Here is a 15,673-nt window from a genome sequence, read left to right as displayed (position 1 = left end):
CCCCGGCCCGGCCGGGGGCCCGGCACCGGGATTGCAACCCTCGGTGTTGCTCCCGCGCCTCGCTCAGCCAGTGAGCGGGAACCGGTCCGTATGTGGGATCCGAATCCTCGGGCGGGAGCGCCGCCACGCTTTCCAAGCGGCGCACTTATCCAGTGCGCCACCGGGCCGGCCCACCTTTTACCCACTTTTTATAATGGATTGTGAAGTCTGATTTCATCTGCCTACCAGAGTATTTGCTAATTCTGTAACTGGTAAAGTCTGAAATACATGTGGAGAATAGTGTTAACAGCTATGGGATGAAGCATACAGGCTTACTTTATGTTATAAAAGGGTATACAGTATTAATTTAAGTCTTAATCTACCTTTAGGTTTTTGGTTTTTTTTCTCTGGCATTATCTTTCAGAGTTGATTTCTAGGAAATCAACTGTATTTGTGATGTTATGCAATAAGATTTCTCAGAAATGCTCAAGGAGGCAGTTGTCAGCCCTCGAGAGTTAATTCTTGGCTGCAGGAACAGAGACTTTACTGATTTTAAAGGTGAATAAGTATGTCTTGTCCTGCCAAGCATTTTGAAGAATCTGTCCAAATGGAGGTATCTTAATAATTAAGCAAAATTAGTACTGAAGCTTGTGTTTGGGATTGTCTGTTCATTCAAAATCAGAGTCCTTTAGTTATCCTTTGGAATTAGAAAAAAAAATCCTTTTGAAATCTGGAGGCTATAATTTTGATAGTTAATCATTGGTTTTTAGCATTGGTTATACATACTAGCTTTAAGCCAGCATTGAAGCAGTATAGACACTTGTCTGTATTGGGTAAACTGAACAAATAATTGCAGTCAAAATGAATGCCCAGTTGTGAGGAGGATACTTAACTTTTAAATGGCCAGAAGAAATAAGGTTAAGAAAAAACAGTAGTTGACTTGTGGACATCCCCACTGGGGTGGCCATCTCTTGTGCACCAGCAAAGAGTTGAATGAGGAAGAGCCTCATGAGTTACCTGCCTCTGCTGCAGATTCCACCCGCGCCTACAAAGCCCGACTTTGATGGCCCTCGAGAGAAGATGCAGAAGCTGGGAGAAGGTGAAGGGTCCATGACGAAAGAAGAATTTGCCAAGATGAAGCAAGAACTGGAAGCGTAAGCATTTTCTTGATGGGCTCTATATTTTGAGAAGTAGAAAAATTGTGGTGCTGCATACAGAAATAAGTAGAAGAACCTGAAAACTAATTTTTTTATAGGTATAGCTGTTAATTCGTTGTTAATGCTGTTTTCTAAAGTTACTTTTTTTGGAGGGGTGGTAGCTGGCCAGTACAGGGTTCTGAACTCTTGACCTTGGTGTTGTAACATTACGCTCTAACCAGCTGAGCTAATCAGCCAGCCCTAGTACTACATTTTGCAGAGCATGGGACGTAGTCTTTGTGCTTTAGACATTAATTCCTTGTAGGCTATTGACATTAGATAGACTAGTTTTAAGACTGTACTTAACTAAGGGAATACTGGTCTGGCATAATGAGGAAATAAACCTTTTTGTCTTTATTAGCAGCTTGAAAAATTATAATGTACAAAGCTTTCTTTGAAGTTAGGTTACTAGAAGTTTAGGAGAAATGAGATTGTAAGTGAGTGCTGTTACGGAGAAGCATTCTGAATAACCACATTAATGGTTTGAAAGTCCAGGTTCACAGGCAGTGTATTTCAATCTTGTCATAATTTAATTATTTCAAACAAAAATGGGTTCTTTATTCTGTGTCTTAGTTATAGGTTTGTATTATAGAGAACTGAAAAACTTGTACCAGATATTCTTCAACTAATATGGTTGTCCTTTGGTACCTGCAGGGGATTGATTCTAGGACCCACCTTGTATATCAAAATCCAAGGATACTTTAGTCTGTGGAACCCTTATACCCTGTGGAACCCTGGGTATATGAAAAGTTGGCTCTCCTAATATAGTCAGTGTGCAGGTTCTGCATCCCACAGATACTCTATTTTTGATCCACGTTGGTTGGAAAAAAATCTGTGTGTAAATGATCAAATCCAATTATAGCATCACTTTCCTTCTTCATTGATGTGGATTCCAAAACTGCAATGCCGTTATTACCTAACTAGATACCAAACTATACCAAAATGTTGTTTTGGTCCAGTTGCAGTATTTTATGTAGTGGCATGAGCAGAAAAGTAGAGTTAAAAAAAAAAAAGTTAAAAGTAGAGCTGTGTTGGGCCGGCCCGGTGGCGCACTGCTACAGTGCGCCGCTTGGGAGCGCGGCGTGGCTTGGGAGCGCGGCGGTGCTCCCGCCGAGGGTTCGGATCCCACATACAGACCGGCTGCTCACTGGCTGAGCAAGGGGCTGGCGCAACACCGAGGGTTGCGATCCCGTTGCCGGTCCCGGTCCAGTACGGGCGCGACACTGAGGGTTGTGATCCGTTGCCGGTCACGAAAAAAGACAAAAAGGAAAAAAAAAAAGTAGAGCTGTGTTGGTTAGGTAGTTGAGTGATGCTAACTGAGTACCGTGTGCCCATCTCTTTTTAGTGAGTATCTGGCTGTCTTTAAGAAGACTGTGTCCTCCCATGAAGTCTTTCTTCAGCGACTTTCTTCTCACCCTGTTCTCAGTAAAGATCGCAACTTTCATGTTTTCCTGGAATATCATCAGGATGTAAGGCATTTTTTTTTTCATTTCCATGACCAAGTTATAAATGTATATATTTTTATATAAAAACTATACTGTAAAAATGTATTTTCTATTTTCTGAAAAATTGACTTAATTTATAAAAGTTCTGAATTTCTTACCAACACAGTGGAAGCTTTTTTTAAAAAAATTGAATTATTTCTTTGGTGGCTGGCTGATACAGGGGTTGAACCCTGGACCTGATGTTATCAGCACCATACTCTAATGAACTGAGCAACCAGCCAGCCTTTTTGGAAGCCTTTTTCAATGACATCTTACTCATAGACACCCCTCTTACTCATAGATCCAGTCTGTAAGTCTTTTTTGTGAAACTGCTTTAAAAATTTGGCCTTTTCCCTCTTCCAAAGACTAGCTCCCTCAGTTAAGTTAGGGATTATAGGTAGAACTTAAATTGATCTACATTTATTTCCTTCTCAGCTACCCATTTTGTTGAAAGGAGAGGAGACCTGGATGCGCTTTTTTTTTAAATCAGTATATTTCTTGCTATTTAGTATGTGTGAGGTAAGCCCCGATTTAGACATTTCTTCAGTGTCTTTTTTTTTTTTTTTTTTTTTGTCTTTTTCCGTGTCCGGCAACGGATCGCAACCCTCAGTGTCGCCCCCGTACCGGAACCGGCAACGGGATCGCAACCCTCGGCGTTGCTCCTGCGCCTCGCTCAGCCAGCGAGCGGGAACCGGTCTGTATGTGGGATCCGAACCCTCGGCGGGAGCGCCGCCGCGCTTCCCAAGCGGCGCACTATCGCAGTGCGCCACCGGGCCGGCCCTTTTTTTTTTTTTTTTAAAAAAAGATGACCGATAAGGGGATCTTAACCCTTGACTTGGTGTTGTCAGCACCATGCTCACCCAGTGAGCTAACCGGCCATCCCTATAGGGGATCCGAGCCCGTGGTCTTGGTGTTATCAGCACCGTGTTCTCCCAAGTGAGCCATGGGCCGGCCCCTTCAGTGTCTTTGAATCTGTAGATCAGAACAGTAAGTCTACCAAGGATTTAAAACCCCCTAAGACTTAGCGCTTGGATTGTTTTCACATATCTCCAACCTTTTAGAATGAGATGACCTGTGTTTAGGTTTAGCCATTTATTAGATATCTTATCAGCACCGTGCTCTAACCAACTGAGCTAACCGACCTATCATCCTATCAAATATTTTAGACTTGGTGGTTAAGACGGAATTAAAGATTACCTTATGTATGTGCCTGTACTTGTAAAAAGTATTACTTGGAATGTAATTCAATACTTCTTTAGGAGAACCTAAAAGATATATATCATAAACTGTTCTTTTGGAATTTTCTTCCTTTAGCTAAGTGTCAGGCGGAAAAATACCAAAGAGATGTTTGGTGGATTTTTCAAAAGTGTGGTGAAAAGTGCTGATGAAGTCCTTTTTTCTGGAGTTAAGGTAAGTGGGAATAGGTGACCTTTTGCACATTCTTTGGAAGAGGTATTTGTGAAACATGGTATAAACTTTTAAGAAATGTAAATTTTCTTCAGTTTTGGTTATTTTCTCTTCTCATTCAGTTTTCACTTAATTTTCCAAAACAAATTGCTCTCTCCCAGGAGAGCTGACATGAACCTTTCCACATTCAAGTCTTCATTTACTCCTTTTCTGTAAGGAGCTTACTCAAATAATTTTAAAGAGAGTAAGCTACCAGGTTAGTATTTCATGCCGTTCCCAGAAGTACACTGTCAGTATGGTGGCCACAAATGGCAGGTGAGCATTTGACCTGTAGCTTATCTGGCACAATTTAAGGAATCAAATTTTAAACTTATTTACATACTGGATTTCAAGGACTTAGTTCAAAGAAAAGAATAGTAAATGTCTCAGTAACATTTTTGTGTGTTGAAATGATTTTGGATGTACTGTATTAAGTATAATACTAAAATTATTTTCCTGTGTCTTTTTATTGAGGCTACTAGAAAATTTTTAAATGGCGTGTATGGCTCATGTTTTATTTCTATTGGATAGTGCTGTTCCAGAAAGTAAAAATTAATATACAAGTCTCTCATTACCCTCATACGTGGGATTTATTTCTTCACTCCCCAGGCCTTCCCCCTCTTTTTAAACTGAGTTACCTTTGCAGTACTATCTGTGGTGTCTGGCTTTGTCACCCCAGGGCTTGGGTAGGGAGCCCCGAATACAGACAATGCTTAGTAGAGGGAGCATTGTCGGAATTTTGGAACTCTCTTTCCCTTGGTGCAGTTTATAAGGTGTGTGGAACTATCCTCTATTCAGGCATTGTGGGATGTTTGGCATCCCTGGCCAGTGCCCGCCAGATGTCAGTATTGCCTCCCAGCCTGAAACCAACCAAATTTGAAAGAATCCCCCACCCATATTACAAATGCAGATATCCAAGGCTGGTGGCAATGTCCTACATGGTAGAACCACTGCAGTAGCAATAGAATTGATGGGTCTTAGAGAGGATACCAGAGTTTTACTGGTCATTGCCAAATCGCTCTTCGAAATGGTTCTCTCTATTGACATTTCCTGTTAGCCTTTGATTTTTGCCAGTCATGGGTGTGAAATAATATCTTATGAATTTCTAATTCCCTGATCTATAAAAGTTTTAAGTTCTTATTCATGAGGTTATTTGCCATAATGTTTCTTCTAATACAGAATATTCACACTCTTGGAATTTCTGCTTCTTAACTTTAATTTTTCCTCCTTTTTAGGAGGTAGATGACTTCTTTGAGCAAGAGAAGAACTTCCTTATTAATTATTACAATAGGATCAAGGATTCCTGTGCAAAAGCTGACAAGATGACCAGATCTCATAAAAGTAAATACCGTTCACTCTCTAGCCACTTAAAACTTTGCTAATGTGCCTGGCTCTGTTCATGTAAAAAGGACTGTCCTTGTTTCTACAGATGTTGCTGATGACTATATCCACACTGCAGCCTGCTTGCACAGCCTGGCTTTACAAGAGCCCACAGTCATCAAAAAGTAAGTTTTTGTTGGAAAGCATAATGAGTAATGACTCATTGTTTCAGTTCTGTTGTGAAGTATAAGCTCATCAAAGATAGTTTCCAACACTCAAATAAAACACTTATAAGACAGTCGTAGGGGACTTAGATGGCTCTTCTATAGATGAACAAATGTGGTAGGTGTTGAAGTGCCATAACATGTTGGAATTAATACCTTTATTCTGTCAAATTTAAATGTTTCAGTTTTCTTGTTGATTTAGTTTTGGAGTGGTTTTTGAGAGAAGTTTGCCTTATGTCTTCTGGCAATTGGTGCTTGCCATTTTGCCTAGTGATGCCCTGGACTTTTTGAAGAGATGTGGTTATGGTGGTCATGAGAATAACATAACCGCCATCTGATCCTGCACTTAACTTTTATATATGTTTTTACAGTTTCTTCATTCTGGGCATTTCTGGTATGAGGCAATATTCTACTTAACACCTATACTTGGTATAATAAGTCGTTTTATTTCTGACTTGAAATTGAAAGTCAGGCTAATGGCAGAATCAAGGTGAGGTAGTAACATATTAATTGCTTTGTGACAACCATGGTCCTTGGTTAGCAAAGGATTGGCATTTGGTAGGAATTATCCTGGACATGTGGCAGGATAGCTGAAGGGGCAACCAAGAACATGATGCTGATGAGTGGGGCACTGTAAATGTGCTCAGTTTTATAACCATTTTCTCTGTTGTTTTGGATTAGTTGAAATGAAAGCACTATTGGTAATTCTGAAGTACCAAAGGCTAGTTTACTCATCCATGTCTTATCATAAATGAGTTAAGTAAGACCTGAAACCAAAATCATATGTATATTTTCAGGTACCTATTGAAGGTTGCTGAGCTATTTGAAAAACTTAGGGTAAGGATTTTTGTGTTAGTCTTCATATGTTTTATAATCTGTAGATTTCTGCCTTGATGGTGACCTTTACTTTTTTAAATAGAAAGTGGAGGGTCGAGTCTCTTCAGATGAAGATTTAAAGCTGACAGAGCTTCTCCGATACTACATGCTCAACATAGAGGCCGCTAAGGTAAGACAAGAAATTGTTGAACTCACCAGAGCAGTGCAAGACCACTTTGCCATTATCAGAAGTGTAACATTAGAGATACATTCTTTTTGTTAAGAAGGAAAGTTGGGCCAGCCAGTTAATTCAGTTGGTTAGAGCATGTTGTTAACACCAAGGTCCAGGGTTTGGATCCGCATACTGGCCAGATGTCCCCCTGCCCCCAACACACACACACCCCCGCCAAAAAGCGGGGGAAGTTATTCTCAGGAGGGAGAGAGGAATTTATCAGTCTTTCATGACGTTGTATCCTTAAAGTTTGGTGTAGAATAGATAGGTGATAGTTTTGAGTATTGTAGGTTATTGGATGTGGGGCATAACATACCAAAAGGGCTATTTCTGAGTCAGAAAAGGTTTTGGGATTTGTGGGTTTTATTGAATTACAGCTACCCCTGCAACCGCTGTGAAGCATTACTTATGAAAGGTAAGACAAGTGATAAGCAGAATAACCTTTGAGAATGAAACATGCATTCTTCACTGTCTACACTGTCCCAAACATGTTTAAATTAGTTTTACATGAAACGTATTAAATCAGGCAACATATAATGATGTACAGACTAAGGTATATATAACAAAGGGAAATGTCATCAGGAAGTGAAAATTTATTTTTTTCCCCATAGTATAATTTTTAGTTAATGTGCCTTTTGACATGTTTTCTTAGACTTATTTTTGGATACTTTTTATACACTTTAGACTGTTATAGTTTTAAGTTTTTCGTGTGTACGCAAAAGAAGATATAATAGTTTTCAACCAGCTTCAACAATTATTTTGCCAGTTGTCATAGTCTATTTTCTGTTCCTATAACAATACCACAGACTGGGTAATTTATCAAGGAAAGCTTATTTAGCTCATGGTTCTGAGGCTGGGAAGTCCGGGAGCATGGCATTGGCATCCGGTGAGGGCCTTCTTGCTGCATCATAACATGGTGGCGGGCAAGCACAAGAGAGCTTGCTCTTATGGAAAATCCACTCCCGTGGAAACAAACCCATTCCTATGAGAGTAATCCTTTCTTGTGGGCAGAACTCTTGTTCATCCAATCATGAGGACAGAAGGATTATGAATTTTGGGGGGACACATTTAAGCCATGGTAGCAGTCTTCAACAGTTTTTAAAAACTGCATAGTCCATTGTATACATGTATCATCATTGCCAATTTTATATAATTACTTGGCTGTAAGATTGCAAAGAATCTTTAAGATTAGCTGCTTCCCCAGGGTAGATTACCAGATGTAGGATTTTTGCAGGGTAGTGTTATATGTTTCTTACTACTTTACTCTGCCCAGTTGCAGTCTGGCAGTATTCCATTTGACTCACACAGCTATAATTTGTACATGTGTTTTCATACTCAATGTTAACATTTCTGAATTTACCTTCAATTATTGAACAACCAGAAAAAATCCTTCATTTTTCACTCTGGATTTTTTCACCTGATGCCTATAAATAATTCTGAAAAAAACTTTTTAACAGAGCTATAAGAGTTGTTGCTATGATTTGAATATCCTCTCCAAAAACTCATGCTGAAGTTTAATCCCTGTTGTGGCAATGTTGAGAGGTAGAAGAGGAAGGACGAACTGAGTTAGCACATGAACACACTCTTACTCTCTTGCCATGTGATACACTGTGCCACCTAGGGACTCTTGCAGAGAGTCTCCTCCCAGAAGAGAGCCCTCAACTGATGTGTGCTTATCAACTTCGGGCTTCAAGCCTCCAGAACTGTAAGAAACAAATTGTTTCTTTATGGAGTACCCAGTTTCAGGTATTGTGTTATTAGCAACAGAAAATGGACTAAGACAGTTGTTCATCCTTGCTAAATCTGGAGATAAAAAAATAATAATGGGGAGGGGAAATGTAGAGGTAGATTCTTGCCATTTAATGTTTCAGACAGTGCGTTGATTGGTACTGTGAATACTTCGGTTATTTTTTGGACTGGTTAAGTTTTTGAGTTTTTTTTTGTTTCTTTTTGGTGGCTGGCTGGTACAGGGATCTGAATCCTTGACCTTGGTGTTGTAACACTGTACTCTACGCAGCTGAGCTAACCAGACAGCCCTAGACTGGTTTAGATATTTAGTGCTCCTATTCCGTTTTCTGGTGGCTTTTTATATTGTACCTGTACATTCTCTTCTCAGGATCTCTTGTACAGACGCACCAAGGCCCTGATTGACTATGAGAACTCAAACAAAGCTCTGGATAAGGCCCGGTTAAAAAGCAAAGATGTCAAGTTGGCTGAGGCACACCAGCAGGAATGCTGCCAGAAATTTGAACAGCTTTCTGAGTCTGCAATAGAAGAACTGATCAATTTTAAACGGAAGAGGGTGGCTGCATTTAGAAAGAACCTAATTGAAATGTCTGAACTGGAAATAAAGCATGCCAGTGAGGCACACCAGCAGGAATGCTGCCAGAAATTTGAACAGCTTTCTGAGTCTGCAATAGAAGGTCGAGCCAGGGGCATTCTTTTGTACTTTTTACATTTTATTTGGAAATGATTTCAAGCTTAGAGGAAAAGTTGCACAAAAAGTACAAAAACACCCAAGTCTCCTTCACCTAGAGTCAGCATGTGGCCCCTCTGGTTTATCACTTGCACATGCCTGCTGGCCCTCACAGCTCCTGTGTGTGTCCGTAAACCATTTGATATTACATTGCATATATTATGATCCTTTTATCCCTAAAAATGTTGTCATGTATGTCCTGAGACTAAAGTCATTCTCTGTCATCCCTGCCATAGTTATCCACTGCAGTAAATTTAACTTTGATATGATGTAGTGTGCTGTCTGTATTCTCATGCTGTTTGCTCAGTCGTGTCTTCCACTACAAGATCCAGGCTAGGACTGCATCAGGTTACTTAGCTCTTAGTCTTCTTTACTCTAGAACAGTTCGCTTATTTATTTATAGGATATTGACCTTTTAAAGAATGTAATTTCTTTTAACAAGTAGAATGTTCCCAGTTTTCGTTTGGTCTGTTTGCTCATGTGATCCTGTCAGAATACTACATGAGTTATATGTCCTTCTTGGGGCATCACATCTGAGGGCATATTGTCTCCATCTCCCCCTTGTTTGTGGTGTTAATTTTGATTACTCAGTCAGGTTTGATTTCTTCATTGTGTAGTTACTACTATGTTTTTTATCTAATCTGTGGGGAGACAATTTAAGACCACATGTATATCCTGCTCTTTATCATACTTTTTCCCTACATTAGCATGTTGATGATTCTTGCCTGAATGAGCCTTTACTCTGATGGTTGCAAAAAAGGCGATTTCTCCCCTCCCCCAACTTTAGGATTCCCTTCCCAAGTGGGCACTTGGCATCATACTACAAATAGTATTGTTGACATAATTAGACAATAAAATAGACAGTACTGTTGTATTGTCTGGACTTTGTAGAGTTCCAGTCATTTGTCCAGTTCATGTCTACTTTGGACTGTAATGTTTTACTGGAAGGCACAGAACTTCTCTTTACTGCAAGTTGGCAAATGGCATGCAGACATGGTTTTCTTTTGGATTCTTCCAAAGTATCCTTAACACTTTCCCATTCTTTTTTTTTTTTTTGTCTTTTTTTTTTTTTTTCCGTGTCTGGCAACGGATCGCAACCCTCAGTGTTGCCCCCGCACCGGACCGGGACCGGCAACGGGATCGCAACCCTCGGTGTTGCTCCCGCGCCTCGCTCAGCCAGTGAGCGGGAACCGGTCTGTACGTGGGATCCGAACCCTTGGGCGGGAGCGCCGCCACGCTTCCCAAGCGGCGCACTTATCCGGTGCGCCACCAGGCCGGCCCCAACACTTTCCCATTCTTAAAAACAAATTCTCGTGTTTTTAATTTTAAACAGCTAGTTTAAATTTACAAGAACACACTTTGAAACTGAGTTGAAATATTAGGTTATTGTATAGGCCAGAGTTTAGTGGATCTGACAATTCTAGAGGAGATTAGAGAAAAACCATAAAGTTTAAAATGTTTCTAATTTAGGCCTATCTTTACTATGTGAGGTTTTCTCCTGTGTTGTTTCGTAATGTCCTCTTTATTCAAAATGTAAGCCTGGGTATATGCTATGCTAAAAGTAATAGTATTTTATAGAGTTCTGAGATTGATGGCTCTTAACCAGTTTGCTTTTGGTACAAGTTTGTTTTTCAAAGATTTGTAGCTGAACTGAGTTTAGTTTCAGGAGCACAGCATAAAAGGTGGTGAGGGCTGGTATCATGGATCACGGATACTTACTGATGAGGCCTGGACTTTTGGGCAGGCCTATAGGATGGAGAGGAGTTCGTCTTGACTTCTGGGAAGACCTGTTTAACCTGGTATAGCCAAGGGATTGTCAGTAACGTAACCCTGTATAGCACTAGCACTACGAACTTAACATATCACTAAAAAATCTGGGGGGAGAGTTTTCACTTTGTAATGGCTGCTTGTATTATAGTTCCATTGGCCAGTACCGTAGAGACAGTGAGGCAGTTGAGTCTGCTCTTTAGGATGCTTGAGTTATCAGCTTGAGCTATAGAAGGTTTTTACCAAGGGAGTGATGATTAAAGCTGTAAGAGAGCTTACCGTCACAAATTTGTAAAAGGGATAAGAGGAAGGAGCACATATTGTTTACCCTAATCTCTGATTATTCATCCTGAGTTAATATTTTAATTGACAAATCATTACATTTATGGAGTTTAATGTGATATCTGATATATGTATTTCATGTGAAATGATTAAATCGAGCTGATTAACGTCTGTCACCTCATTTAACATATTTTGTGGTGATACATTTGAGATTTACTTTGTTATTTATTTATTTTTTTTAAAAGATGACCGGTAAGGGGATCTCAACCCTTGGCTTGGTGTTGTCAGCACCACGCTCAGCCAGTGAGCGAACCGGCCATCCCTATATAGGATCCGAACCCGGGGCCTTGGTGTTATCAGCACCGCACTCTCCCGAGTGAGCCACGGGCCGGCCTTGCTTTGTTATTTTGAAATTCACATTATTGACTATAGTCACCCTGCTGTGCAGCAGATATCTCAAAACTTATTCCTCCTGTCTAGCTGAAACTTTGTGCCCTCTGACCAGCAGCTCCCCATTCCCTTTTTTGCCCTGCCTCCACCCTGTGTAACCATTCTGTTCTCTATTTCTGTGAGTTCAACGTTTTGTTTTTAGGTTCCACTTATAAGGTAGATCATGCTGTCTTTCTGTGCCTGGCTTATTTTACTTAGCATAAACTCCTCTAGATTCATCCATGTTGTCCCAGATGACAGAATTTCCTTTTGAGGCTAAATAGTATTCCACGATGTATATACATGCACGACAGTTTGATTATCCTATCCATTGATGGACACTTAGGTTGATTTTGTGTATTGGCTAATGCTGCAGTGAACATGGGACTGCAAATATCCCTTCAGTTTCTTTGGATGTATTCCCAGAAGTGGGATTGCTGAATCTTACAGCAGTTCCATTTAGTTTTTTGAGGAACTTTCCTTTTGTCTGTGTCCTCACCAACACTGATATTTCATCATTTCGATAAAAGCCATTCTAACAGGTGTGAGGAGATAGCTCATTATGGTTTTAATTTGCGTTTCCCTACTGATAGTGATGCTGAGCATTTTTTCATGAACCTGTTGGCTGTTTATATGTCTTTTGAGAAGTTTTCGCAAGCCACTGGTGAAGTGTGTCTGGCTTACCCCCTGCCCCAACCCTTCCCTCTAACATCGGTACTTAGAAGATGAGGGTGAGGTTGCTCATCACATGTTCTCCAAGAGTCTCCCAATTAATGATGCTTGCTGAATGGTGTCCACTTACAGGCAATGACAAGCATATCACCACAGTAACCGTAAGGTGTCTAGTATTTGTCCTAATCACAGATAATAAAAATGTGAGAAAATAATGGTGGTGCACAAAAGCTATGGGAATGATTTGTAAGAATATTTGGAAATTAAAGTGAGCGTGAAAACTGTTTAACTTTTCTTTGTTTGGTAAACTTTAACTCTTTCTTCCTATAGAACTGATCAATTTTAAACGGAAGAGGGTGGCTGCATTTAGAAAGAACCTAATTGAAATGTCTGAACTGGAAATAAAGCATGCCAGGGTAAGTGTTTTCTTCAAATCAAGCCAACAACTCTTTTAAGTTTTTTTCTAAGTTATTTCCCAATTTACTACTGGCAATGTTATCAGGTAGATGGAGTTTGCCTGTGGGTTTTTTTTTTTTTTTTTTTAAATATTAGCTACCTTTATTTTCCAGGCCTTGATCTCACTTTTTTCCTTTTTGTTTTTATTTATTTAGGCAGCTGGCCAATACGGGGATCAGACCCTGTGACCTCGGTGTTTATAAGGCTGTGTGTGCTCCAACCAACTGAGCTAACTGGCCAGCCCCTGCCTGTGGTTTTAATCCTCTATAGCACTTAGTAGATGGGAGCTGCTCACTGGAGTATTCTTGGCTACTGCAAACCAAAAATATATAATATCTTGAATACTTTCAAGAAGAGCATTCTCGGTGGAGGCTACCCTGCCTCACTCTCAAAGGCCTTGCAGGCCACACTCCAGAGAACCTGTTCTAGTAATTTGTGAATAAGCTCCTCAGTATCTTGGGTTTTCGTGGGAAACTTTTTTAGAAGGAAGTGTTTTCTAGTTTGTTATGTGTCTTTTGATATTTCCTTTTGGTTTAGAAAGGAAGAAAAACTTTTACCTGTTGTGTATATTTAATGTCTATGGCCTAATTTAGCACAGAAACAGTGGAGAACAATGGTTCTCAGTGCTGGGTGCAGATTAGATCTACCAGGTACCCATATTCAGTCAGAATTTCTAGGGGTGGTTCCAGGGGCTCCGCTCTGGAGTGCTGTCTGGTTCAGGGTAGCTAGGTCAGCCCTCAGGCCTTGGGCCGGAGGACTGTCACTGGCCTGCAGCTTTGGTTAAAGTAAGGAAACTTTGAATGTTTGTATATATTTTAATCTTTTATTTTGACTACCAACATAGGTGTATTTACTTACTTGTTTCTTGATTAGGTCCAAACACTCTTGTGTATGACTTTAAATTGGAGTTTAAAAGTGTTTAAATTTTTTTTTTTTTTAAAAAGATGACCGGTAAGGGGATCTTAACCCTTGACTAGGTGTTGTCAGCACCACGCTCAGCCAGTGAGCGAACCGGCCATCCCTATATAGGATCCGAACCCGTGGCCTTGGTGTTATCAGCACCGCACTCTACTGAGTGAGCCATGGGCCGGCCCAAAAGTGTTTAAATTTAATAAGCCACACCACAGTCATAATGTTGACTGGTCATAGTCAAAGTCATAGTCTTGGTGTCTAGTTTTCTAAATTTTCCTTGAAGTGAGAATATCATAAGTAGTTTTTGCAGAATCCTTTATCAATCCTTTATTTGTGATCTCATTTATAATCTCACCCGTAAGAAAGTTTATCCAGTGTTTCCAAAGCACTTAACTTCATAGACTAACTCATTTATGTAGCATTTAAGTTAAGCTCCAGTGAGCAGAACTGGCACGATTGCATTTGAGAGCAAACAGGTGAGGGGCAGGGGTTCTGGTGCCGCAACCACTAGTTCTTTAGCTGGGACCCTCTCCCTAAGTCCTAGACCCTCTGAAGGTTTTTAACAGGCAATTATGGTGAGGAGTGGGTTGTGGTTAGTTGGGATTTAGTGAAGAGAAGTGCCAACCCAGTTAGCTGGCTTTTTTGTGAAAAGCTATGCCAGTGGATTTGTGTTTAAGTCTTACAAGTATATAGCAAGTCTTAGACTCTAGCATGATTCATTGGTCTACCTTAACTTTTTTTTTTTCTCCCAGAACAATGTCTCCCTCTTGCAGAGCTGCATTGACTTGTTCAAGAACAACTGATCTGCCTTCACTCTGAAGGAAATGAATGTGAAAGAAAGCCAGCATCATTTGCACTTAAATCATTACTATGGAAGATTTATTAGCTTTGATTTCAGTTTAAAATTGTGAATAAATGTTTGATTTCTAAAAATCTTAACACTTAACCATGTTTGTTTAAAAATATTTTTATTGCATGCCATTTAGACATAACTAATCTTTTCTTTGTGCATTTAATACCTCAAAGTGGGCAGAATCTAAATAATGGGTTGTCTGTAGTTTGTCTTTACTTACTAAGAAATAAGGAAGAGTGTAGGAGACATGTGCCTTCTGGAAACAAGTAAAAGCAGTCACCTGGCCCACGTTTGTCTCATGTTTCATGTGCCCATGTCCCTGCAGTTGTCAGGGAGGTGCCAGTTACAACAGATAATTCAGCTACTTGTTATAGGTAACATACATTCCATTCCTTACTTAGGTGTTCTTTTGCTCCCCATTACTTTTGTGGTTCTGTAGTCATCTCAAATGTTTGTACTATAGCAACAGCAAGAAAATCTCATTTATCTTTTACCTTTGCAGCTCCATTTTTATAGTTGGGATATTAAGTATTTGAGGGGAGAGAAGTATCTAAGGGTATATATAGAAACAAATAATATGGCCTACTTTAGAAGGTGGCCAGTTCTACATTAAAAAAGATGTGAGCTAGTCAAGGGTTTGGATTTCTGTACCAGCCAGTTGACCAAAAGAAAAAAAAGTGAGTTCCTTCCCTAATGGTAGTGAGAAGGAGTGGTGAGAATTAATGTGTTTGTGCTTTTGTTTTTTATAAAGTATATAATAAAATAATAAATCATGCTACTGTATAGTGTTTTTGTGGAAAAAGCCAGGTGTCCTCCAAGAATGTAGTTGCATTTAAGTGTTGGCTGTGGTGAGAGCGCTTCGCTATCTCTACCCAGAGTCCTAACAAGCCTTTTTTTAGAAGGTCTCTAGAAAGTCTGAGTTTGTCCATTTGCTCCTGATCTGATTTGGTCTTGGAGTTTTGACAGAGGCTTTACTATAAGGGAGCTGTGTCCTCAGGAGATGTGTATGTCTTTATTGGTAACGATGAGCACTTAAGATGGTATCTGACCAGGTTTTCTCCCCTGTGAAGTTTACTTTTTTGCCCTTGTAATAAGTAATTCATGGGAAGATCCTTTGAGACTATGTAAA

At 40.0% G+C, this 15,673-nt stretch overlaps 1 protein-coding gene across 1 annotated transcript in view; it reads left to right on the top strand.

Moving 5' to 3' along the window:
* The window catches only part of SNX5 (sorting nexin 5), a 29,753-nt gene extending 14,433 nt beyond the window's left edge, over positions 1-15,320 (top strand). The window contains exons 4-14 of the mRNA XM_008588537.1: positions 1,012-1,133; positions 2,521-2,644; positions 3,974-4,069; positions 5,341-5,446; positions 5,535-5,610; positions 6,447-6,486; positions 6,569-6,655; positions 8,814-8,915; positions 9,063-9,120; positions 12,654-12,739; positions 14,444-15,320. Coding sequence (XP_008586759.1) covers positions 1,012-1,133; positions 2,521-2,644; positions 3,974-4,069; positions 5,341-5,446; positions 5,535-5,610; positions 6,447-6,486; positions 6,569-6,655; positions 8,814-8,915; positions 9,063-9,120; positions 12,654-12,739; positions 14,444-14,494 — 948 coding nt within the window. The 3' untranslated portion in view covers positions 14,495-15,320. The remainder of the gene's footprint in view (positions 1-1,011; positions 1,134-2,520; positions 2,645-3,973; positions 4,070-5,340; positions 5,447-5,534; positions 5,611-6,446; positions 6,487-6,568; positions 6,656-8,813; positions 8,916-9,062; positions 9,121-12,653; positions 12,740-14,443) is intronic.
* The last annotated feature ends 353 nt before the right edge of the window (positions 15,321-15,673 follow it).

This window comes from Galeopterus variegatus, unplaced genomic scaffold (assembly GCF_000696425.1).
Source record: "Galeopterus variegatus unplaced genomic scaffold, G_variegatus-3.0.2 Scaffold129, whole genome shotgun sequence".
Classification (NCBI taxonomy): Eukaryota; Metazoa; Chordata; class Mammalia; order Dermoptera; family Cynocephalidae; genus Galeopterus; species Galeopterus variegatus.
The sequence above is the reverse complement of the archived record's forward strand: the minus strand, read 5'-3'. Positions and strand labels throughout refer to the sequence as shown.